Source organism: Sinohyriopsis cumingii, chromosome 14 (genome assembly GCF_028554795.1).
Source record: "Sinohyriopsis cumingii isolate HCF-2022 chromosome 14, ASM2855479v2, whole genome shotgun sequence".
Classification (NCBI taxonomy): domain Eukaryota; kingdom Metazoa; phylum Mollusca; class Bivalvia; order Unionida; family Unionidae; genus Sinohyriopsis; species Sinohyriopsis cumingii.
The window spans coordinates 89,922,777-89,949,080 of NC_142974.1; the positions used below are offsets into that span (position 1 = coordinate 89,922,777).

The 26,304-nt window shown below is 36.3% G+C and overlaps 1 protein-coding gene and 1 long non-coding RNA gene across 2 annotated transcripts; one reads left to right on the forward strand and one right to left on the reverse strand.

Moving 5' to 3' along the window:
- LOC149784344 (acireductone dioxygenase-like) lies at nucleotides 1–19,867 on the forward strand. The gene is made up of 4 exons (XM_089932392.1): nucleotides 1–449; nucleotides 11,960–12,079; nucleotides 16,637–16,816; nucleotides 19,275–19,867. Exons 1-4 carry the CDS (start codon nucleotides 327–329, stop codon nucleotides 19,395–19,397), a joined length of 546 nt encoding a protein of 181 aa, XP_089788518.1. The 5' UTR covers nucleotides 1–326; the 3' UTR covers nucleotides 19,398–19,867.
- Nucleotides 19,667–26,086, reverse strand: LOC149784345 (uncharacterized). The gene is made up of 2 exons (XR_016413848.1): nucleotides 26,020–26,086; nucleotides 19,667–20,866 (listed from the first exon to the last, which is right to left on the reverse strand). It is a non-coding gene; the product is annotated as an uncharacterized LOC149784345 (long non-coding RNA).
- Between the last annotated feature and the right edge of the window lie 218 nt (nucleotides 26,087–26,304).

Consider the following 26,304-nt stretch of genomic DNA (forward strand, 5'->3'; position numbering starts at 1 on the left):
TTAATGAACGGTTACCATCTTTTATCCAATGAATATGTGGCTTAAACTAACTGCGTATAAGAGAAATTGATGTAATTTATTGTGTACTAAGTTCAAGTGTTTGACATATAAAATGATGATATACTGAATATTTATCTGATCGATTTCATTATCAGTACAAATGTAGGGCATTACGGAATCTAACGAACTCGACGTGTACTGTATTCTGACCTAGATTTGCTGCAAAAACAAGGATAATGAGTGGTACAAGTCTAAAATGTCGAACAGTTTTTCCCACTTCGGGTAAAACTTTCATCAAGTAACGTGTGCTATTGTACTTATTCGCCATGGTGAGGGCCTGGTATATGGATGACGACAAGGAGAGTGACCAGCGACTTCCCCACATGACCGATACCCCACAGTTCGTGGACCTAAAAGGCCTGGAGAAAATAGGGGTCCTTTACTGGAAGGTGAGAATGATCACATCTTTCGATTATTTTTGTTTTCGATTATAGCGTATAAGCACCGAAGTTCAATGCAATGTTGAGTTAGAAACGCAATTTTCTACTCCAAAAGTGGCTAAAGCAAGGTTAATGTTGGAAATAATATAAACCGAGTAAAGTTGTCAGGATCCAGTCTCATAGCCATTCATAGTATTGATCTGAGAACCTTCGTCACTCGGTATGATTGTTCTCTTTCGGCCATTGTTTTTTTTTTTTTTTTTTTTCCAACGTTCAGCACGCACCAGCCACCTGTGTTGATTTCTTATCAGCTTTCACTAGGTTCTGACACAGTCATATAATTCTATGTACCCATTACCTACTATAATTAGTCATATAACTTTACGTACCCATTACCTGCTATAATTAGTCATGTAACTTTACGTACCCATTACCTACTATAATTAGTCATGTAACTTTACGTAACCATTACCTACTATAATTAGTCATGTAACTTTACGTAACAATTACCTACTATAATTAGTCATGTAACTTTACGTACCAATTACCTACTATAATTCGTAACCTACTATAATTAGTCATGTAACTATACGTACCCATTACCTAATATTGTTAGTTACCTACTATAATTAGTCATGTAACTTTGCGTACCCAATACGACTATAATTATTCATATAACTTCACGTACCCATCACATACTATAATTAGTCATATAACTTAACGTACCCATTACCTACTATAATTAGTCATATAACTTTACGTACCCATTACCTACTATAAAACAGTCATAACTTTATTTACCCATTTATACTGCAAACAAAATAGACAAGTGATAAATATCCTTGTTGGAAAAGTGCCCACCCGTTCCCTTTAAATCACACATCAACTCAAAGAGTGACAGTCACATTAATGGGATAGCTTTTTACGAAGATAGACTCAATATGCTTTTAATTGGTGCATAGGTTATTTTTCGACTTTCATTTTTGGACACTGTCACTTGAATATGCAAAAAGGTCTTAACTTTGCTTTGTATGACACCGTGCGATTTTAAATGAACCCAGAAATTTGCATATGACTAGAGAATAAAAAACGTCTTGTGTTCTAAGACAGCTAGAACATCTATTAAAGGAATTTATTATATGCTCATTTTTCATTTTTAACTTTACATTGTCAGAATCGTTCAGTATTCCCCGATACTGAACGCGCGCAACAATGCACATATAGCATTCACGTGCATAAAGGAACTACTTTCTATTGTAAACAAACAATGGACGCAGACGCCAGCACTTTTGATTTGTACACAAATCATGTACACTTGCGTAAGAGGCTCTTTACTTTGTGGCTGTATAAATTTGTTTCTGAATGAACTAAAACAGATGTTTCGTGGACTGCCACATACCAGCTGCGTTGATACAATGTTGCGGATTTAGGCTAGCTACATTATATAACAGACGCAAGATAATGTCTTTACAAATAACATACAAGTGACACGTCATATACTCTCTTCTTTAGCTGGTGATAAGAATGGCAAAATAAAATATACTTACAGTTTTACATCCTAAATTTCCTCAAAATGTATTTTCTTAATTCTGCAAATCCGAATTACATGAGCCATGTCATAGGTTTTCAATCTGGATTACACATGTCGAAACTGTGCTGTAATTTCGATGATAAGTGCAACTGCATCCTCCTCACTGCACTCAAAATGAAATAAGCATTAAATTCCATAGCGTCTTTTTGATAATTGCAATTGAAAGACTTGATATTTTTCCCACATTATGATTTCAAACATTCAATGACAGAAACAAACACATTTGCAGATGTCAACACGCTTCACCCGCGCCACTTCAATCCGATGTATTTCATGTACAATTTGCACAGATGAATCCAGTCCAAATTCATAAACTTTCGTCGAATCGAAACAAATACCAAAATATATTCATTCCAGATCAAATGGAAAAGTTGTTGCAATGCGCATTCATTCACAATATGACTGCAAATTTCAATTTTAACTAGACACGCCATTTTCTTTCGAAAGTTATGTCGAGCGTGCGACTAAGTTCAGATTTATCTGGGCGGAGTTATGTGCGCATTAATAATGATGTTATTGTGTAATGACAAATCTGGGCTTGTGTATTTAGTTTGGAATACGGCATTCATTCATTTACGTTGTTTCTTGTAGTGTATTTTGTTTATATAATTAAACCTTAGGTAGAATAAAAAATGAGCTTATAATAAAAAGGTTACTGCATTTGTATGGGAAAATATGAACTCGTTTTGTCGGAAGGATATATTACACTCCCAAGGTCGTGCAGTATTCCATCCCAAAACTCGTTCATATTTTCCCATACAAATGCAGTAACCTATAATTATTTTACATTACGGACCGGTGAATAGTTAACCCGAAAAGTAGCATTAGTGTAAAAAGGGCCAAGTTTTTCGTTCATTATTCTTCGCTAAATTGTTACGTATATCTCATTTAATTCATGTTTATTTTAAATTTAATTGTGTGTCAGTTTTAATTTTTTTAAATTCTATTATATGCTATTACAATGTAAATTTATTCACTAGAGATGATATTTTTTCCACAGAATTGGTTGACCTGAATCATTCTTCTCATAAACACCAGGTGTTGGCCTGGATGCTGACCTTGATTCAAACTTAGTAAACAAAGTTCTATTTTATTTTAAAATGATTGGTTGTTTCCAAGGTCATGATGGGCCTACATGGTTTGAGGTGTAAACAACTTTTATTAATTTTTTTTATTTTAGGTGAAAATTATTGGTCTAATCAAGGCCATATTCTGTGTGCGTGATATAAACATGATCACGTGACCCCTTCTGATTTCACAACATGGGTGATTTCGAAACTGCGTCTTATATGACAATATAACCTTTGTTTTAGAGAGAGATCTCTCAGTTCAGGGCTTTTCACAATGTTGTCGAGTTAATTTGTTGTAGCTGGATTTGAGCTATAATTTTCTTCAGATCAGTTGGATTTCAAAAGGATTAATTCTTTTTTCTTTGGAAATATTTTGAGGAGTGCTAACACAGACATTTTGGAAAGACATTGCATACAAATTTAATTTGGATTTCCAACACCGGAGTGCCATTATTTGTATTTCTTCAAGGAACTGTAGATAAACACAGTACTGACTACAGCATATGTCATCGTCATCCATCTTGAATTTTCCATAGGATTCGAACTTGAAATTATTTGAATTTTATTACTAGGACTTGGATGATTCTTAGATTATTTTTGGATTTGATTCTTGATACCGTAAGTTCTTCTCCTTTTTTCATTTTTACAGAATTTTTCCAGGAAAATAAATTATTTGTTTAATTTTAAAAAGCTTGTTGTTTTCACTCTTTCTGTTTTACTGTTTATTCGAGTCTAAACACGTAACAAAATAAAAAGGGAACTTCCCATCATTGGCAACATTGTCCGGTATAGACAGTTCTTCGTCGTTGTATACATTTGTTTAATTCTTACAATGCACACAGATTTTACCCCAAAAAAAGGACATGATAATAACCAAATGTGCTCTGGTGAGGCCGCTAATATGATTTAGGGACAGAGCAATGCACAGGAAAAAAAAAACTAAAACAAAATTAAAAAGCCAGGCACTAACTAAAAATTTAACTAGCACGAAATGAAACAATTCACTCGCAGAATAGACCTTCCCAGAAATCCTTCGGGTAAACTGAGTACTCGTTCTCCCGAAGAAACGCATACCTGATAAGATTAGGTGGAAATAAGAAGACTGGAACTGTAAAGCTTTCTTAAATGACCTGTATAACTATTTATAGCTCATTGCACTATTACAGTCATAAATTGCCACACTGCAGACATCGTAGCGATATGACTGAAAAATCGATAAAGCTGCGTTAAAAATCTAAACCACAAACACACATTCGTTGTGTAACAAATAATGAATAATACCAATTTTTTGTATAGTCTTTTTATTAAATAATTATTTATATCTTTTACAAGATAGATTTTGTAAAACAAAGTGGTATTCATTCTCTGGTATATGTTTCAACAATTTTATTTCTAGAAATCCTATTTTCGAGTGTCGTCTTCCTTACATGTTAAATGTACATTTAAAAGTACGCCAGGTAAAATATGGCATGCTACTGTACATCTCTACAAACTTACACCTAGAAAAGTAATTACATAGTATTTTAATAGAAAGGAAAATATAAGTATGTTCTGTAGCGCGTTATACAGGAAACTGAGTTTATTCAATAATTGCAATTTGGCAAGAACATTTTGGCTCTTTATTTTGATCACAAATCAGATTGTATTACTTAAGTCTATCCATCCGTGTGCTTTTGGGGAATAAATTCTGGTTCGATATTATTACACTTTGTCATAAAAAAATAACCTAAAATATTGTTCAGTAAATTAGAAAGAGGGCATGTTTTAATGTAGGTAATAAGATGCTCTACTTGAGTCATGTGCATGTAAATTGTGCTTTGCACAAACTGGCTTTATCTTCTGTCCTGCTTTGTAGCCCTAGTTTACTTATCAAAAGAAGTCCCCGAGTGACCGAGTGGTCTAAAGCGCTCACCGTTACGGATTACTGCTGTCTCACCTCTGTCTACGTGGACTCAAGTCACGGATTCGGCCAATGTGGGTATGTGAAAAAGCTTGCCAGTATCTTCTCGTGGGCTAGCGGTTCTTTCCGAGGTTTTCCAGTTAGTTGGTTGGATTAACGTGGTTTTCGTACTGTTGTAAATGTACCACGGGTTTATGGCTGCACAGTAGCCTGATAATTTATCCTGGGGGAAGGAATTAGAGCCTCATCCCCCATGCATTTATCTGCACAAACTGCACTGTTAATTAGCCTCAACCGTGTGTCCAAGTTGAACCCTAATGGTCTGAATGGATGGCTTACATGAGTGGGACTGGACCCACACACTCATGTTTTTAAGGAAATTCTTGTTTGCCAATCAGTGGTATGTCAACTAATGCAGTATGTAACGCTAGTCGCGATTGGTCGGCGACTATGACGTCACATCGGGACACCTATTTATTAGCGGGTGAAAATCGTTTCACATCTCCGCTCTTGTGTACGAATGTCCGGTATTGGAAGGGAGGAAAACGGTCCGGCAAGAAGGCTATCCACAAGAACGTCACTGAACACCAGCCCGTACTTAATCAAATTCTAGTCTAGTTATCACTGGACAACAAATTTTTACAAAAGTCATGTTACTGAAATAAAATTAGTCAATTCTTATCAATTTTTATGTGCTGAACACGAATATGACAGTCAAATTGCAAAATTGGCTCTAGTTTTTTTGTAATCTGCAAGAAATTAATGTTTACATAACGAAATGCATTCCAATAGTAAAAGGTCAACTGTAATAGCCTACCTATAAAAAATCAAGTCATTGACTACATCTTAGATTTCTTCGCCTGTCTCTTGTACAGCTGTTCGGGAGCATCTCTGAGGAGTGTCCAGCAGTAGTCAGCCAGCATTGTAGTGGACCATTTTCCCTGGTATCTTTGTTCCATTGTTGCGATATCTTGATGAAAACGTTCGCCGTGTTCATCACTAACAATACCACAGTTGCTAGGAAAGAAATCCAAATGGGAATGAAGGAAGTGAATCTTTAGAGACATATTGCAGCCAAGTTTCTTATACTTCATCAACATGTCTTCTACTAGTTCCTTATAGTTTTCTGCCCTAACATTTCCGAGGAAGTTTGTAGAAACTAGGCGAAAAGCATTCCATGCTTGTTTCGCGTCACCTTCCAGCAAGTTGTTGAACCGGTCATCTTTGAAAAGCTCTCGAATCTGAGGACCCACAAAAACTCCCTCTTTAATCTTTGCTTCGCTGAGTCGAGGGAATTTTTCATGCAGGTATCGGAATGCTGGCAAAGTCCGGTCAATGGCTTTCACGAAGTTCTTCATCAAACCTAGTTTGATGTGAAGGGGTGGTAGCAAGATTTTCTGAGCCTCAACCAGAGCTGGGTGTTGGATATTCTTCTCTCCAATGGCTACATTCTGCCTGTGAGTCCATTCCTTCCTCATGTAGTGCATTTCCCTTGCTCGGCTATCCCACTCGCATAAGAAACACATGTATTTTGTATATCCTTGCTGCAGTCCCATTAAAAGGGCAACTACCTTCAAATCACCACAGAGGTGCCAGCTGTACTTGTCATACTCAATGGAATTCAGTAGCTGCCTTAAGTTATCGTATGTCTCTTTCATGTGGACAGCATACGCTACTGGAATAGATGGAAGAATGTTTCCATTGTGCAAAAGCACAGCCTTGAGACTCAGTTTCGAAGAGTCCACAAATAGTCTCCATTCTTGTGGGTCATGAGTGATTTTTAAAGCATTCATGAGGCCCTCAATATCGGAACAGAATATCAGATTACTTTCCTTTCTGAAGAAAGGCTCCAATTGCTGGTGGCGCTTTCGATATGCAGTAATTGTGACATCTTCTTCTAGAAGATTCCATTGTTGGAGTCTTGATCCTAGCAATTCTGCCTTGTTCTTTGATAAGTCCAAATCACGAATCAGGTCATTTAGTTCTTCCTGTGTTATTCTGTGTGGGGTTGATGATGCACCACAGTGAAAATCTGGATCACTGCATGCTGATGGACCAGGAGAAGAACAGGTCGACTCACCTTTGTCTTCGTCAGATGAATCAAGAGAATATTCTGCTGGAGGTTCTGGAATAGGAAGTCCCTCACCATGTGGAACTGGTCTCAATGCAGACGGAATGTTTGGGTAGACTATTCTCGACTTCTTTCGCTTCGTTATTCCGCCGGAAAGAGGAGGAACCAAGCAGAAGTAACAGTCATTTAGGTGGTTGCTTGGCTCTCTCCACACCATTGGGACTGCAAACGGCATTGATGACCTTTTGCAATTCAACCACTGTGAAAGCTGTGTTGTACATGTAGCACAGCATATATGCGGAGCCCAAGGCTTGTCTTGGTCACCAACCTTGCATCCGAAGTAAAGATGATATGCCTTCTTCACTTGAGAATTGATACTTTTCTTCTGGTTGGCAAATGTCACTTCCCCACAAATATAGCAAAAATTGTCCGCGGTATTAACACACTTTCGAGGCATTACTGTTCTTTATTGTACGTAAATGGATAAAATAATAAGTTTTATGTAACAGTAGCTTGAACTGTCTCGCACAACGTCTAAAATATTTTAAATGCTGAACCTATCTGATTGGGCTTTATATAGTACACTGCTTACGTCAGCTTCAGCAGCCGCCTGGCATTAGTATAATAGGCCTACACATGTATAGTACACTGCTGACGTCAACTTACTTCAGCAGCCGCATGGCATTAGTATTGCATTGCATCAGAAAATGATGCAATCAACTGTGGATGATGTGAGCATGATGGTATTATGCAATGTTACATCATTATTCCGGATGTTGCTGCAGTCCTACTGGAGAAATTGACACAGTGAAACATAGAAAATGAGGTATATGAATATCTTCAAAACGAGAGCCAATACAAATTTTTCACGGTTATATTCGTGTTCGGCACACCAAAATACTACAGATTAGGGCCTTTTCAAGTCAGTAATGATTTCACTGTTGACCAGTGTTATTTATGAATTGCCCTAACAGTTTCAATCTGCTAAATGTCTAAGTGACATATAAAAAGCTGAGTCACTATTAGGTCAAAAAGTTTTAATTTTCAAGCAGGCGATCGAAAGGATCAAATCAGTATCACGGTTTTGTCGAATTGGGAGACCAAGCCAAAATGGTTCCCTTAAATAAGAGGCAATTTTGGTAACCTTTAGAAGGGCTGTTATTTTCCAGCAGGTTTAAATGTTTGCCGGCTGGTTTCTTCATCGCATAACTTTTCAGCCGTCCGGTGTTCCTCAAACCGCCGAATTGGGGATGCTTCTATCCCGTGATGTTGAGCAAGAAAATCGGCGGTATCAAGCAGGGTCGACATCGGGTGTTGCGTGTAAGCCTCGTTGTAGTGGTGGTAGAGAGTATCCCTACCGTGGTGCCAATCTTGTGGTTTCTTAATTCTGAGAGATCTCCGTGCCACAGTTGAGACAGCCTGTATAAATTCTTCAGCTTGATGTTGGTCTACAGCGGCTTCATGTAAACCTAGTGTGTATAGTCTCATGATGTCAAGATCACTATCTTCCTCAGTCTGGATTGTTTTCCCTTTTGTTGCCCCTTATTTTTCTTCACCGGTTTTCCTTGCTGGTGTTTTTGCTTTGGAAGTCCGTGCTATTGGTGTTGTATTTAATAGCAACTGAATATCACTAAATACTTGTTCAGTGTTGACCTGCTGGATCCTTGCGGGTGTAGTTGGAGTGGATGTCGTGAATCTCGGAGGAGACCTACTTTTTGGAGGGCTAGCAACAACGCTGGCGAATGTTGTGTGTTGTTGCTGCTGTTGTTGTGTTGTTTCCAGATCGTGGTCTGGTCACGCCTGGGAAGTCGTAGTCTTGAGTCCGGCCCCCGTTGTAGATATATCAATAATTGATACAGCTGGCTCAATTGACTGCTGGAGATTATTGTTTCCTTTGTTCAGATTAGATGTCCGGGGTAACTGGGTCGGCATAATATGCTTCCTCTGTTTCCTTGTTTTTCCATATTTTCGACTCTTGGGGCCCATTCTTATCTTGTATGTTGTTTTCCCATATTAAGAGCAATGTGGTTCGATTAGCTTTTGCCCTTAGGCTCCAACCAGATGAAATTTCAAGGCCGATGCCCTTGAGTGCATTCAATGCTTGCGCTGGGATTAAATCCGTCGCTAGCTCCATTTAATCATACGTGCTTCTTGCTGCTTTATTCGCTGCAGACTGAATGATCGGGTGTACCAGGGTTCTTCCTCCACCAATAATACTGGCCACCATGTACAGCCTATCCTGTGCTGGAAAATGGCGGTAAACCCAACAACAACAACAGCTTGTCAAATACTGATCTAGTTTACCTAAACACAGTCTTGTTGCTGAAGTGTATTTTAGGCAAAATAACTTAAAGAACGCGTAGCCCAAGCAAACCAAAATATTGTTGTGTTTCTGATGTACACCAATAAAGTTTTACCTGACAACAAATGCATCAAATAGACATTTAGTGTACACGCTGTTACACTTCTATTGTCCTAAACCATGGAACAGAAAGAAGCAAAACCAACGAGTTTTGTAACCTTTAACAAATAACTTAAATCTCTGAGTTATAGAATCAAACTTTAATAGGAACTTGTGTGACTGTGAATTAAAACCAAAATAATCATAAATAAAATTATATAACAAGTCACCCAAAAACGTGTTCCGAATTAATTCCAGATCCTGAATGTACTGGTATACCAATATCCTTTAATATGTTGAAGTTTCAACAGTCTCTTGATGTAACAGTATGGCTTTGTCCAAAACTCCTTTCAATAAATCACAGTACTCCCTAAATGCTTCTTTAGTCAGAGGCAATTAGCACTTTCTAATTCCGATAATTGATTTAAACGTTTCCTGTCAAATTAAATCTAAACACAACGTTAAACACATCTGCAGACTGATATTAAAATAAGATCATAGAAAATAGTAATGCATTCAACTCTTCACCCTTATATACACCCTATGGCTCTACATGGCAATGTTTTCCTACTCTGTTTCGTACTACCTCCCAAGTGACATGTTTCACAATATCTCGTGTCGCAACAGAACACACCTAACCTAATCATCCAGTAGGAAATTGCGCCAAATTTGTAAACATGTTCATTATTTAGACTGCAATTAAGATTTTCAAACATCTATTTATAGCTCATTGCACTCTACAGTCATACACCAAAAGTAAAATCACAATATAGATATACATACTGTTGCTAATATCTAATTCAGTCCATCATCACTGATTATTTTTTATACTCAAAATGCATTTTAGATACGCTAGCTTTAAAGACTTGACTCTTGACATGCCTCAAAGACAGTTACGCTGTTATGAAAAATTAACTTCCCCCGTTTGTTGATGGCAAATTTATGAGGCAAAATGCAAATACCCTGGATTATAAATCATTAAATTATATGATTGGCATGAAGAAGCAATATGCATAGTGTCCGTGTTTCAGACTTTAACGGAGGAGATACGCATAGACAAGGTTAGTTAGATAGTCATCTTAGTCCCGTTTGGGACATAAGGCTGCAAGTATTGTCCACAATTTAGGTCGGTCTTGAGCAATGGCTATTGCCTCGCCCCAGGAAAGCCCCATCTCTTCCAGATCGGTCATCATGTCCTTCGTTGTGTTATCTTTGGACATCTGTTTTTGCGTTTACCATATTGTGCCCATCTGACGGCTACACCTTAGGTATCCGTTCTTCGGGCATCCTCGTTACGTATCCGAGCCATTTTATCCCGCTCATCTCTACCTTCAGGGAAATATTGTTATATCCCATCTTTTCATATGAGTTCATATTGGAGATCTATTTCGGCTAATAAATGTTGCAGATTTTATAGAGGTGGCTATTGTCAAATGAATTTACTCTGCTCATATCTGTCTTCACTACTCTCCAATACTCGGAACAATATAAAAGTACCGACTTTATGTTGCTGTTGTAAAGTCTCATCTTTGTAATGAGGCTATATTGTTTTGATTTACATATAGGGCGGAGTCTGCTGAAAGCACTCTGGTTTTATTTAACCTGGCCTTGATGTCCTTTTTGACACACTTGTCATAGTTAATTAGCCTTTCCCGGTAGGTGAAGTCCTCTTGTCATAGTTAATTAGCCTTTCCAGGTAGATGAAGTCCTCTTGTCATAGTTAATTAGCCTTTCCAGGTAGGTGAAGTCCTCTTCAAACTCAAATGCATCTCCGTCTGTGGTAATTGGAGTAGTAGCTGTAACATGTATGCACATCACTTGGGTTTTCTTTGCGTTAGTATGCAGGACAGTCTTCTTAGCGTACTTACTGAGGCTGTCAGATTTCACTTGGAGATCAGAGTACCTCGTTGAAATGTCAGCCAGAGCATCAGCAAAATCCAGATCTTAAAGGAGTGAGAAGAGTGTCCACTGAATCCCTCTGGCATGGTCAGATGCTGTTTGACGCATTGTGCAGTCAATGGTGACGAAAAACAATGAAAAAGGATGCCTAAGACCAGACTTTACCGCTGCATTTGAAGTGCTTGTAAAACTTCCCAATGTGTTTGACTGTCTTGGATGGTATTCATTATGTTACATAGACTTTCACGGTGAACGCTGCCATATGCCTTATTGAGGTCAATGAAGCTGCATCCTCTTCCTCAAGGTAAACAGCAGGAATTATTTTAATAAGTTTACTGAAATATGACTGGTAGTTTGCATTCGGATATTGTATAAAAGTAACAGTTCATTATCAATCATTTCACGTCGTGACTGTCTTGCTTGAGCTGCGAGTTTCTTTTGGAACAGTGGATTCAAGGCGACAGCGAAGATAAGAAAGAAAATTTATAAATATTAATGAATGATCACACATTCACAGTTAATATTTGTATCTATCACGCCATATATACAATTTTGTTTTTATATAATATTAACGCACTCTGCTTCAGCTTGACGCTGACAACTACGAAACAGATGGGAAATTACAGAAGATCAGGGAGGAAAGAGGCTACACGTACGAGGACAATATCACGTGCTGTCCAGAAAAACTTCCTAACTATGAACAGAAGGTAACTGGAATATGAATCATCGAATTATGTATGCATTATGGTACATTAAACAAATTGGGTAATTGGTTCTTATGTCGCTGAAGAATCAAAGAGTTGAGATCCCTTTCCCCGGTGGTAGTACATTAGCAACGATGACAGCATAAAGTAGGTTCAAAGAGCCTTATCAGATTGCTATTATTTTAAAGCATCGTGAGGTCATTTTACTTACGTAAATAATGGGGGGGGGGGGTGAACCGTAGAAAAGTTTTTTTCTTCTTCAAGTAGCCTTGGATAAAGTACTGTATGAAACACTGTCCATTATAAAATGAAAAGCCTTCGTTCGTAAAAAACTAATAAAACAACAACGATCTACATGCCCATTATTATATCAACTTTATATTTTATTGCAAAATGAATAGTTATATGTCAACAGCACTAATTAATACAAATATGACTGAATCAGTAATATGCAATATTAGCTAAGTCTCCTACAAGAGCGTGATCTAATAAGTTAGTTATCCATGGTGTAAAAGTTCTTTGACTCGTACAATAGTCTAATGAAAACTGATTCACTGACAAGCATTTTTGAAAGTTCTATCGGTACTTGAAACGCGTTATTGGCATGGCGAGGACATCGGATCAAGGTGCTTTTCCCCACTGGTACACTTAGGCAGCCGAAATAGGCTGGCCTGGGCAGTTATTGAACCTGCGACCCTTGGATTATAAAGTGACTGATTGCTAGTTATTAATAGATAAATTAAGTGTTGTTTCTTCAAACTGCCATTCCTTGTGTCTAATCATGCATGCAGGCTTATAAGACAGTTTATGACATCTAAACTTTAAATGATTGCTTTAACAGATTAAAATTAAGACAGATTACCCTTTGTCGACATTTGATGCTGAAGAATGAATGAATGAATGAATGAATGAATGAATGAATGAAAACTTGCTTTATACAAAGTAAGGTGATCAATAATCATAATAATAATAATTATTATTAGTATTATTATTATTTTAAGACGATAACATATTTAGCACAAATACTAATCTCCCAAGTGGTATGATCCTCATTCAAATGTATACAAACTGCACACACACACACATATAATTAGTGACCCTACTTTAAAAGTGAATAAAAATGACGTAAATCGATAGAAAATGTTATAATTATTTTAAAACAATATGGAAGATAACAAATGTGTATGTAATAAAACTGGAATTCAAGTCTGGATATCATTAGTGCTAAGCAGAAAGGTATCCATTATATTAGGACATGAGTTTACAGAAAGAAATCAAATTGCTAATTTCATTAGGAATAGTATTCCATAATTTTAGACCCGATACAGCATGAAATTGAAGAGCGAGATCGTGGAATAAAAAGATGATGTTTTGGAGAGTGGAGGTTACTACCGTGTATTAACGGTTTGGTGAGATAAGATCGATGATAGTACACGGCTTGGTGAGACAAGATCGATGATAAGTACACGGCTTGGTGAGACAAGATCGATGATAAGTACACGGCTATTGATCTTTTACATATACGTCATGCAGAAGTTTTGCTATGCAACACTTCCATAAACTGATAACCAGTTTATTATCAAACAAATTTCAGAAGATTGTGTGAAAATGTCACTTTTAGAATTGTTGTAATTCTGCAATTCTTCTTACACGGGTTCTTACAATTACTTACTCTAACTCGGAGCAAGACGAAATCAGCGAGGGTAGTAGATATTGATTGCCTTGTTGTTGTGTGCATTAATGTTTATTAGACATATGATAATTATGAGATCCCGGTATATGTCGAAAACAAAATCCACATGAGCAGCGAGGTCAAAGCTTGGGAAAAGCGTCATGATATCATACTTTTACAGGTAGAAATAGTCGCTAACTCCTGCTTTTCGCTTGCTTTAAGCAATCATCCAATAAAGGGGTCTTTAATCCTCTCATTATAGATGGACGGATTTAGTGAGGAAATCAAATAAATAACAGCTTTGAGGTTACCGATATATGGTAAGCGGCTATTAGTGATGAATCCCCGTTGCGGCACCAACGGGACTGAGGCAAAAAAAAAAACATGCCTTAAAGAACAGAACATACACACAGTCCTATACAATGGCAGTGTTAATATTTACATTGTTAGGCAGAACGCATGGCATAATCAATACGTACACTGCAAGGTAGAACGCATGGCATGATCAATACTTGCATTGCTAGGTAGAACGCCTAGCATAATCAGTACTTACATTGCTAGGCAGAACGCCTGGTATAATCAATACTTACATTGCTAGGTAGAACGCCTGGCATAACCAATACTTACATTACTGGATATAACATACGACCGCGATAGAAACACACTTGATATGGTCATCGTGTGAAGTGCATTTGTTTTGAAGGTTCTTCACCCGAATTCCACAAATTGCTGTCGAGTATAGCAAAATAAAATAAAAACGATAAGCTTTAGCAATCAGTCATTGTGTGGCAAACACTCTTTGTCTTTGATCGACTGACTGTTAAAGACAATTGTCAACTCGAAGATTGGATGAAATCGTTTTAAACAGAAGCAAACCAAGTTCTGATGAGTAAATCATTCAATCCAAACAGTGATCACGTATTAGATGACGATATATTTTACATCTCCACGTTGATTACAAGCTCCAGCTGAAGAGAGATGTCAATATATTAATTGCTTGTAAGGAAGAGAGATATGAATCTATTCACTGCATGTAAGGAAGAGAGAAGTCAGTCTATTCATTGCATGTAAGGAAGAGAGAGGTCAATCTATTCATTGCATGTAAGGAAGAGAGAAGTCAGTCTATTCATTGCATGTAAGGAAAGGAGCTTTCAAACTATTCATTACTTATAAGTAAAACTTCACTCTGAAGAAAATTACCTACATATATCGCAGCCAATGAGGGTAGCATACAAAACTGAAGGCCAGATATGTGTATTTATGGGACCATTAGTGAATAAATGGTGAATCATAACTGATAGCAAAGGGGCCTCTTTCGAGGGATTGCTCGAATGGTTTGACAAGGGTACGATGATTCTGCAGTTAAAGAGTGCGTTTGTAAAGGTTTTCAAATGTCATGACCATGTAAATTCGAAACGCAAATATCAGTGTTCTAAAGGATATATAGGTGTACACAATTTCATATATATATATATATATATATATATATATATATATATATATATATATATATATATATATATATAGATAGATAGATAGATAGATAGATAGATAGATAGATAGATAGTTGGTGTGTGTGTTTAATCCTGGTCAAAATACGACACCCCAGCGACCTATTTTTATCCATCAAATTTTATCACCAGGCTTGGCTTAAAAATCATTTATCCGGTCTGCGTCCTGGAGGAAGTTCCCCACGCCTGGTCTTACTTAATAGAGTTATACCGTTTAATAAATCAGACCTGTGATTTGTACTTCTCATGTTCAAATGATGAAATCTAAAATGTGATTTCACTTCTCCAGGTCGTGGGTTCGATCCCCGGACGAGTCATACCAAAGACTTATAAAAATGGTACTAACAGCTGCCTCGCTTGCCGCTCAGCATTAAAAGGTTAGTGTTAGGACTAATCGGCCTGGTGTCAGGATAATGTGACTGGGTGGGACATAATGATACATGTCTGCGGCATGAAGCCCCAGTGCTAGACGTCACTATAAACTGTCACGCTGCAGGCATCGTAGCGATATGCTGAAAAATTGTTAAAGCTATGTTCAAAAACTTAAATCACACACACACACACACACACACACACACACACACACACAGAGATTGACACTGCACTAGACAAGTCAACATGTAAGCCATGTTATAATGTTCATGACCTTGCTCTGTCATTTTGAACGCGATACATCTCGAATGTCTACATCAAGTAATTTTAAGGCATTCATTAGCTTTGATGATCACGATTGGGAGTTTATAATAAAGTTGTTGCCATTTTAATAGGATGTTCAAGCAAAACGTATTAAACTATGCTGCGGCGACAACGATGAGTCATACGACAAAACGGAATCTCGTGTCTGTAGCTGAATTCACTCTGGGAATCTTGACTTTACTTTGTGTTAAATGACATGGAATCTTCTTATTTAAATTGACCTATTTAGCTATTGAGAGACTCGTGAGGTATTCGTAAGATTAGTTTTCTTGGCATTTAAGATGAGGGTGCTACCTCTTTCATGTAGAAACTCGATGCGTAGTGAAAGACCAATATGTAATTATTCACATATAATTGCACACAAAAAAGCCACTGAATTCGGACGCTCTTTTGGTACTATCTCTTAAACTTCAATGAAAATAAAAATGTTATTGTTACTAACTTATGAACACAATTTGTGTGACATCCATTATCTTATCAAAAATGAAAAGGTAACGATGATCGCATCCACACTAGATGACTTTACATATGTAGTCGTTTTGTGTGATGCTTGTTTTTGCTCCTTTGAATGCTTTATACCGTTTGTCAATCTGTCTCTGAATCATATATATATATATATATATATATATATATATATATATATATATATATATATATATATATATATATATATTCCTGCAGATAAAGACATTCTATGAGGAGCACCTGCACACGGATGAGGAGATTCGGTTTATTCTCGACGGTAGTGGTTATTTTGACGTCCGCGACTCCAACGATAAATGGATCCGGATAGAGGTGACAAAAGGAGACTTGATCGTACTTCCGGCGGGAATCTATCACAGGTTCACACTGGACAAGAATGTAAGGCTTCAGTTCGGCCGATAAATCGGCCCCACACTTATATGATATTGACTGGCGGTTTAGTGGATGATATCATCTATTCATTAAAACCTACACAATGTTTGCAGCCAATTTTTTCTGCACACATCGGTGTACATTTTATACACTTACCTGTATTTCTCGCGGCTGTTGAGCTACGGTCGGCATAAAAGTAAATTTTTTAATTTCGCGCTAGATATGGTTGTGACCAAATACCGATAAGTGTCTAAACTGTACGCAGATGTGTTTCGGAAAGATGTGCATTTCAGCAAAATGGCACATTATTGTAAACAGGTGACCTCAAACCCACATACCGTCTATCGGGATCAACATATATTTGAGGGTTTGATTTATCGGACTAGGAATCATTATGCTGTAATATTTCTAGTGTCTGAGCAGTCCTCAAAGTATATCAATATGCTGTTCAGCAGTGTGCCATAGACTGGATGACGGGACTGTATGCCATAGACTGGATGACGGAACTGTCTGCGATAGACTGGATGAAGGAACTGTATGTTATACACTGGATGAAGGAACTGTTTGTTATACACTGGATGACAGAACTGTATGTTATAGAATGGACGACAGAACTGAACGTCATAGACTGGATGACGAAGCTGGATGACTAGATTGTAAGACGTGACACACAAAGCTGAGATCCATCCCAGTCATCAAGAAAGTTCAGTATGAAACTCAAACTTTAGCGCAATCATAAACATTTGTTTCTTTGAATATTCTGTAATGCTACAATTTTAGAATTGTATAGCTTTATTAAAACTTTGGTTTCTGGCAATAACTTTGATGGACTCTGAATATAAAACTCACTTTTGAGTTTGAGCTTTGGTTTCGTTTTCACAAAGTCTTGATGATAAGTGACCTGTTGCAATATGTTATTATTGACAACAAGTAGGAATGATTAAGTGAAAACTCTAGCTGTACACAGCTCTTTTCAAAAGAATCTCTGGTATGAGTAAATTGAAACTGAACTGTAAATAAAAAGAATAAATGTCAGTTTAGAACACGTACTGTATTTGCTCATAAGGTTTTGTTTTGGTTTCTCTCTTTGCGTGACTCTTCATATTTAATTTTTAAATTCAGTATATGTAATAACACTTCGGTGTGCTAATATTTTACGGCAATGTTACTACAGTTTATGATTTGGTACATTTTAAAAAATAATTTGTTTTACAAGATAAAGTTAATAAAATTTATTTTGTAACCGACATTATTGTTTGGCTTGCTAATGTTATGCATATTTGATTTCATTATATCTGATCTAATATATATTTATTTGAATTTAATTTTTTGTTTGTCAGTTTTTAATTTTTTTATTTTTTGTTACATGCTATTGTAATGTAAATATATTAATTAGAGATGATACCGTTTTCAGAAAATAGTTTGACCTTGAATGTTCGTTTTGTAAACACCAGGTGTTGACCTATATCCTGACCTTGATTCAAAATTAGTAGCAACCACGTAAATAAGTTATGTTTTTATTTTAAAATGATTGGTTGTTGTCGCGGTCATGATAGGACTACTGATTTAAAATTTAAACATTTTTATTTCTTAGAGTAAAATGATTGGTTTTCGTCAGGGCCACACTTGGTATACGTGATGTTTAACAAGTAAATAATTACGACGAGGTTGTGGAACATGATCACCTGACCTCTTTTTACGTTTTAGAATACGATATAACCCGTTTTGGAGATATGTTCAGTTGGGCTTTTACACTGGAAGTTGTATGTTGTGCTGTTTGGAGTTATTTCAAATTAATTAGACTCGAAAGGATTTTTAAAAATCCTGGAAAATACATGTGCTTATGTGTAATTCTTAAGCAAAGACAGCTGTTATAAAAATTTATTCAGATTTCTAAAACCAGAGTGATATTTCTTGCTTCTACAAGGAACTGTAGACTTCAAAACTACAGATTACAGCATACGTAATCGTCTTCCATCTTGGATTCTTTGTCGGGACTCGAACTTGAAATTATTAGAAAATTTTGTTATTAGGACTTCAAAAATTGTATTCAAGGATTATTCTTGGATTAATTTTGGATTTGATTCTTAAAACTGTAAGTTCGTATTTTTCATTTTTACAGAATTTTCCAGGGAAATAAATTATTATATTTTTCAAAGCTTGTTGTTTTCACTCTTTCTTGTGTTACTGTTTATTCGAGCCTAAACACGTAACATAAGAGTAATCATCGAGTAAAAAATGGTATTATATTTCCTTTGGTGACGGTGGTATCAGTGTCACTTTTGATGTTGTTGTTGACGTTTCTTCCAAGTCACAAGATGGTTGTTATAGACATGGTGACCTATCAGCAGACGAGATATTATAATGCGCACTCTTGGTTTATTATACTGCTATCATGATCTTACCCACAAGCTGCTTATTGTGCATGCAAATTATACATTATCGTCCTTACACGTAATTACAGGATTACATACATGCTTTGCGACTGTTTGTGGGTGAGCCTGTATGGACCCCGTACAACCGACCCGCCGATGATATGCAGTCCAGGATAGACTACGTCCGCTCCCTCGAGACAGCCACGGCCTGATCATGCCTTCAAGTGTATCCGTTGTGAAGAAGGGATCTTGGATCATATGCTGACACACAACATTTCCGATTTATGATTATTGGAGTATTCGCTTATTCAGATAGTAATCAATATTTAATCTTATAATAGTGTATCCAGTTGGCAAAAAAATCAGAGTTATTGACATGAAGACCTTTGTAATTAGGAAACGGAATGCATTTATAATTGTAGCATCATTGTTTGAGTTTGAATTAATAAACGTATGCAAGAGTAATAAGCACCATGTGATCTTTATAAATTAAATAGTTTATTATCATAAGCCTGTACATACACTAGGTTATACACTGTAGGTCACTTTTATCTCTTGATACACAGGTCCTGCATATTTAGAGTGCACTAAAAATAAATCGTAAAATAGGTTATGAAGAACTGTTTATGAAAGCTGGTACACGGACTGCTGTAGATGGCTAAATAAAGAGTTTGCATACGCACTCTGTTATCATCAATTATTCTTTCTCTCGGTCTCACACCTGCTATTTTTATGGATACAAATTAATGAGGTGATTTTGCACCTGATTCCCTAACTTTGTTGTCATTCTGGAGGTCATATTTTTGGTTCTATTTTCATCAACTGGAATCTATCGTTACATTAATAAGATCTCAGATGGTGTCGATAATGGGCGAGATCTGCGAATATTAGTGAAGTGATCTTTTGCATCTAATTGTCTGAGCTTGTCATACGGAAGCCATATATCTGATCCAATTTTGATTCAATTTGAAATCATTAGTTTTACGCGTTAAACTAATTTTAAAATTATCTAATAACTGCTACCATCGCATTACTCTTCTTTTCCCAGTCCAAGTAAGAATTCCCTGTTACAATTAGTAATTTGAGGCCCAGAACTGTAAATAACATGATCCCACCCTGACTCCGAAGCCGTACCAAGCATATGGAATACCATCCTTCTTTTGACTTCGTCCAAGACTACAGAACAGAGCAAACATGGAGATGTGGTTCGGTGAGGGAATCTGTGCAATAGTAGCATGTGTTATATTATTAAATTTATTTGTACACCTCACCCCAAAAATTTTGCAGTAGGCGTTTTAACCACTGCTCTGTAAACTGGTAGATGACTTCTTGTTACATATTGTGCTGCCGTAATAGGATCCAGAGAATACATTCCTTCCATGTGGTGCGCCCAGGGCGAAGGTAACATTATGAAACTGTAGCACGAGAGCAGAGTTTTCCCTCGAATACCCGAGTATGCCCTCAAATCACAATTCACTAATCTGGCAGGCCGGCCCTAGGGCAAGGCGAACGAGGCAAACGTCTTGGGACCCGCGCTTTCAGGAAATCAACCCCGCAATGTAATTTTTTGCTTGGGGCCCCGCGATCCCGCGCTCATCTCTTGCTGCCTTGGGCCCCGCATGCTTCCCTTGGGCCCCGCACATTCTAGGGCCTGGTCTGTAGTCTAGGCTGAGAAATGGGTCTAAAAGGAAAGACTTTCTTATACTATGTGGATGATTTAGATAGCATACAATTCTATTTTGGTATGGATTTCGAACGTTTCTTATCACCATTCGGTCCATGTCAATGATACCGCAGCTTCACATGCTCTGCGCCTTACGATATTTTGTAAGTGGAGCCCATATGCAGCTAAATTGTATCAAATATACAAATATAAATATACATTAACAATAATATAGCATAAAGCAATTTGATATACCAGTTTATGATATGCTCATTTTTTTCACCGTTAACTTTACATTTGTCAGAATCGTTCAGTATTCCCCGATACTGAACGCGCGCGACAATACCCATATAGCATTCACGTGCATAAAGGAACTTCTTTCTATTGTAAACAAACAATGGACGCAGACGCCAGCACTTTTGATTTGTACACAAATCATGTACACTTGCGTAAGAGGCTCTTTACGTTGTGGTTGTATAAATTTGTTTCTGAATGAACTAAAACAGATGTTTCGTGGACTGCCACATACCAGCTGCGTTGATACAATGTTACAGATTTAGGCTAGCTACATTATATAACAGACGCAAGATAATGTCCTTACAAATAACATACAAGTGACACGTCATATACTCTCTTCTTTAGCTGGTGATAAGAATGGCTAAATAAAATATACTTACAGTTTTACATCCTGAATTTCCTCAAAATGTATTTTCTTAATTCTGCAAATCGGAATTACATGAGCCATGTCATAGGTTTTCAATCTGGATTACACATGTCGCAACTGTGCTGTAATTTCGATGATAAGCGTCTTTTTGATAATTGCAATTGAAAGACTTTATGATTTCAAATATTCAATGACAGAAACAGAAACACATTTGCAGAATTCAACACGCTTCTCCCGCGCCACTTCAATCCGATGTATTTCATGTACAATTTGCACAGATGAATCCAGTCCAAAATCACAAACTTTCGTCGAATCGAAACAAAATACCAAAATATATTCATTCCAGATTTAATGGAAAAGTTGTTGCAATGCGCATTCATTCACAATATGACTGCAAATTTCAATTTTAACTAGACACGCCATTTTCTTTCGAAAGTAATGTCGACCACGTGACTAAGTTCAAATTTATCTGGGCGGATTTATGTGCGCATTAATAATGATGTCATTGTATAATGAAAATCTGCGTTTGTGTATTTAGTTTGGAATACAGCATACATTCATTTACGTTGTGTCTTGTGTATTTTGTTTATATAATTAAACCTTAGGTAGAATAAAAAAATGAGCATATAATAAAAAGGTTACTGCATTTGTATGGGAAAATATGAACTCGTTTTGTCGGAAGGATATACTGCACTCCCAAGGTCGTGCAGTATTCCATCCCAAAACTCGTTCATATTTTCCCATACAAATGCAGTAACCTATAAATATTAAATTGTTATCCACCCATGGTGCATTAATACCGATGTGTGAATATTGTTCAACATTAGGCTATAGAAGCTATACTCTTGATCAGTGATAAATTTCCGCCGAATAATCATTAGTGACGTAAGAAATAACGAGACAAATATTAATAACCCCCGTGTTCACTAAATTAAATAATCACGGTACACAATTGCATCGAAATCCTCTCTGCTTCTCCCCCCCCCCATCTCTCTCTCTCTCTCTTTCTCTCTTATAAATCACAAAATATGTGGAATTCTGTGGAGGGAAACAAAACAATAACTGAACCTGCATCAAGGAATTTACAAGAACTTGGGACTCCACACGTTCCATGAGATTTTAATACAATGTTCCAATACCAATGATACAAAGTTGCAATAGCCAGTCGAGAATATGCGGTACACTTCTTGGTTTAATAGGAGAAACACATCTATTGTAAACTATTTAATGCTTTATTTCTTTGTTTTCTTGTTTCTTTCCTATTTTATAAAATCTATTAATGAAGTTCTAAAAACAGATTATTGAATATTAAAATGATAAGATAGAAATGGAGGATAGAAACAATTGTGTGGACGGTTGTTAATTAAATCATAATAATGACTTTGATCAGTTGTAAATACATTTAAATGTATGAATTACTTTTCGTTTGGCTTTGTTTGCATTGTTCTATTTTCTTTTGCATATAAATCATAAGTGTTCTATATCTATATAATCAATATGAATGAAAATAAAAGTTCAATAAATAAAAGAACTAGCTTATTAATTTTGCAAAAAAGATTGTGATTAGATGCAAAAGGTTAAAATCTAAATAATTGTAGCGGACACACCAGGCAGGAATATGCAAAGTTCATTAGTAGTAATAGACCCTCTATTACTACTTTCATTGATTCCGTAAATACACAGTTGCCCATAGTCATAACTGCATTTAAATTGCAAGTATGTGTATTTGTATGTGATAAAAATCAAATATATGTTTATTATATGCTGATTCTTTTTTTGTCAGTTAACTTTACATTGTCATAATCGTTCAGTATTTTACGATATTGCACTCCTTCATATTGCATTCACGCGCATAAAGGAACTACTTTCTATTGTAAACAAACAATGGACGCAGACGCCATCACTTTTAATTTGTAAAAAATCATGTACACTCGCGTAGTAGGTGCTTTACGTTTTGGTTGATTAAATTTGTTTCTGAATGAAGTAAAGCAAATGTTTCGTAGACTGTCACATACCAGCTGATTTTGCACATACCGCGTTAACCTTTCTGATACAATTTTTCAGATTTAGGCTAGCTATACAGTAGACGCCAGAAAAAGGTCCTTACAAATAACATACAAGTGACAAGGCAAAAACTGTCTTCTTTAGCTGGTAATAAGAATGAAGAAAATTACTTGCACTTTTACACCCTGAATTTCCTCAAAATGTACTTTCTTAGTTCTGCAAATCCGAATTACATGAGCAATGTAGTTGTTGTTGTTGTTGTTGTGGGGTTTAACGCCATTTTTCAGCACGATAGGCTATACATGGCGGCCAGTATTAATGGTGGAGGAAGAACCCGGAAAACCCTGGAAAGAACCACCGACCCACGAGAAGCTACTGACAAGCTTTCTCACATGCCCACATTGGCTGAATCTTAGACTCGAACCGCCGCAGACAGAGGTGAGACGGCAGTGATCCGTAACGAAGAGCGCTTTAGACCACTCGGCCACTCGGGGCCCCATGAGCAATGTAATAGGTTCTCAATCTTGATTACACATTTCGAAATTGTACTGTAATTTCGAATATAAGTGCAATTACATCCTCCTTACTGCACTCAAAATGAAATAAGCATTAAATGCCATAGCGTCTTTTTGACAATTGCATTTGAAAGACTTCATATTTTTCCCACATTATGAAAAGAAACAGAAACATATTTGCAGATGTCAACACGCTCCTCCCTCGCTTCTTCAATCCAATGTATTTCATATGGAATTGTCACATATAAATCGCATATAAATCGAGTCCATAATCACAAAATTTCGACAAAAATACAAAAATCTATTAATTCCAGATCAAATGGAAAGCTTGTTGCAATGCGCATTCATTCACAATATGACTCCAAATTTCAATTTTAAGTAGACAAAAACGCCATTTTCTTTCGAAACTGATGTCTAGCGCGCGACTAAGTTCCAATTTATCTGGGCGGAGTTATGTGCGCATTAATAATGTTGTTGTTGTGTAATGATGAATCTGCGCTTGTGTGTTTAGTTTGGAATACGGCATACATTCATTTACTTTGTTTCTTGTAGTGTATTTTGTTTAAATAATTAAGCCTTAGGTAGAATAAGAAAAGGTTACTACATTTGTATGGGAAAACAGGAACTGCACATATATGTTCATGATGTAAATCTATACATATATGCTGATGATGTAAGCCTATAGATATATGCTGATGATGTAAGCCTATAGATATATGCTGATGATGTAAGCCTATAGATATATGCTGATGATGTAAGCCTATACATATATGCTGATGATGTAAGCCTATAGATATATGCTGATGATGTAAGCCTATATATATATGCTGATGATGCATGCAAGTGTTGACGAACAAACAGCAGAAGCTGCATGATTGGTATTACGTGTTTAGGCTCTCTTTTAAACAGTAACAAGAATAAAGTGAAGACAACAAGCTTTGTAAAATTTAACAAATAATTTAATTCCCTAGAAAAACGAGCTAACAATGAGAAAAAGAACTTACGGTTTTATGAATCAATACCAGCAATAATCCAAGAATAAAAAAGTAGAAGTATTAGTAATAAAATGTTCTAATGAAAATGAGTTCGAATCCCGATGAAATACAAAATGGAAGGTGATGAAGTATGATGTGTCAACAGTTCTTTGTTGAATCACAGAAAATAACATTCCAGTGTTTGAACTCTGTAAATTTCGATAACTGTCTTTGTCCAAGAATTAATTTAGAGCACAAGTATTTCCATGGAAAATAATCTCTTAGAATCCAAATAATTTGAAGAAAAATAAAAAATTAAAATGGTCAGAGAAAACAAAAAAAAACAAAACGTTTTGACGTCTCAAGTGTTAAGGCAAGAATAAAATTATTTCTAAATACAACAATATTAAATCTGGCTACTGTGCAAAACAGATGCCCGGATGAGGGTAAATCTTCCGGTAAAACTACAACTTGAAATAATTGCTACATGTTGTTTGTCACGTACTTTAAGTACGGCCTCGATTTCACTTATGAAACTACTCTAAGAAAGAATACAAATTTTTAAAACAAGTTGTTTACTTCAACTCATAAATCAAGATCAGGAACGAGGTCAGCATTAGATACAAAGTTCTAGTATTTGTGTTTACGAAAAACTGAACTGTATTTCTGGAAATTAAATTTCTGGAAAATATCAAATCCAGTAAATAAAATTACATTACAATAGCATTTAATGGAATAAAATATATTTAATACTAACAAACAAACATTAAAACTAAATCAAATATAAATAACACTGGTTTTAGAACCATGATTTCTCCACCACTTCATAACCAAATTGGGTTCCATTAATTTTTAATTGAAGGAAGTTGTGTGTGTGTGTGTGTGTGTGTGTGTGTGCATGTGTGTGTTTCGAATTTTAACCAGTCATAACAATAACCTCTTAATGCTGAATGCCAAGCGAGGCAACTGTTAGCACCATTTTATAAGTATTTGGTATGACTCAGCACGACTTACCGTATCAGAGGCGGACGCTCTAACCACAAGGTCAGATGGAAGTTTTGTATGTTCATGGCTGGAAATGTACAAATTCCATTGTTAAAAAAATCTTCAACAAAAAATTAGAATGTAAGAAGATATGTATTAGAATGTAAGGCAAAAGAACGATTCAACAGACTTGTGACATAAGAAAAATATTTCCACACTGACAAAATAAACACAAATTTTATCCACAGCTACTTGTCCAGGAAAAGTGATTTGTAAATAATCATTTGTTTTGTAAATTCTCTCAAGTGTCCAAAC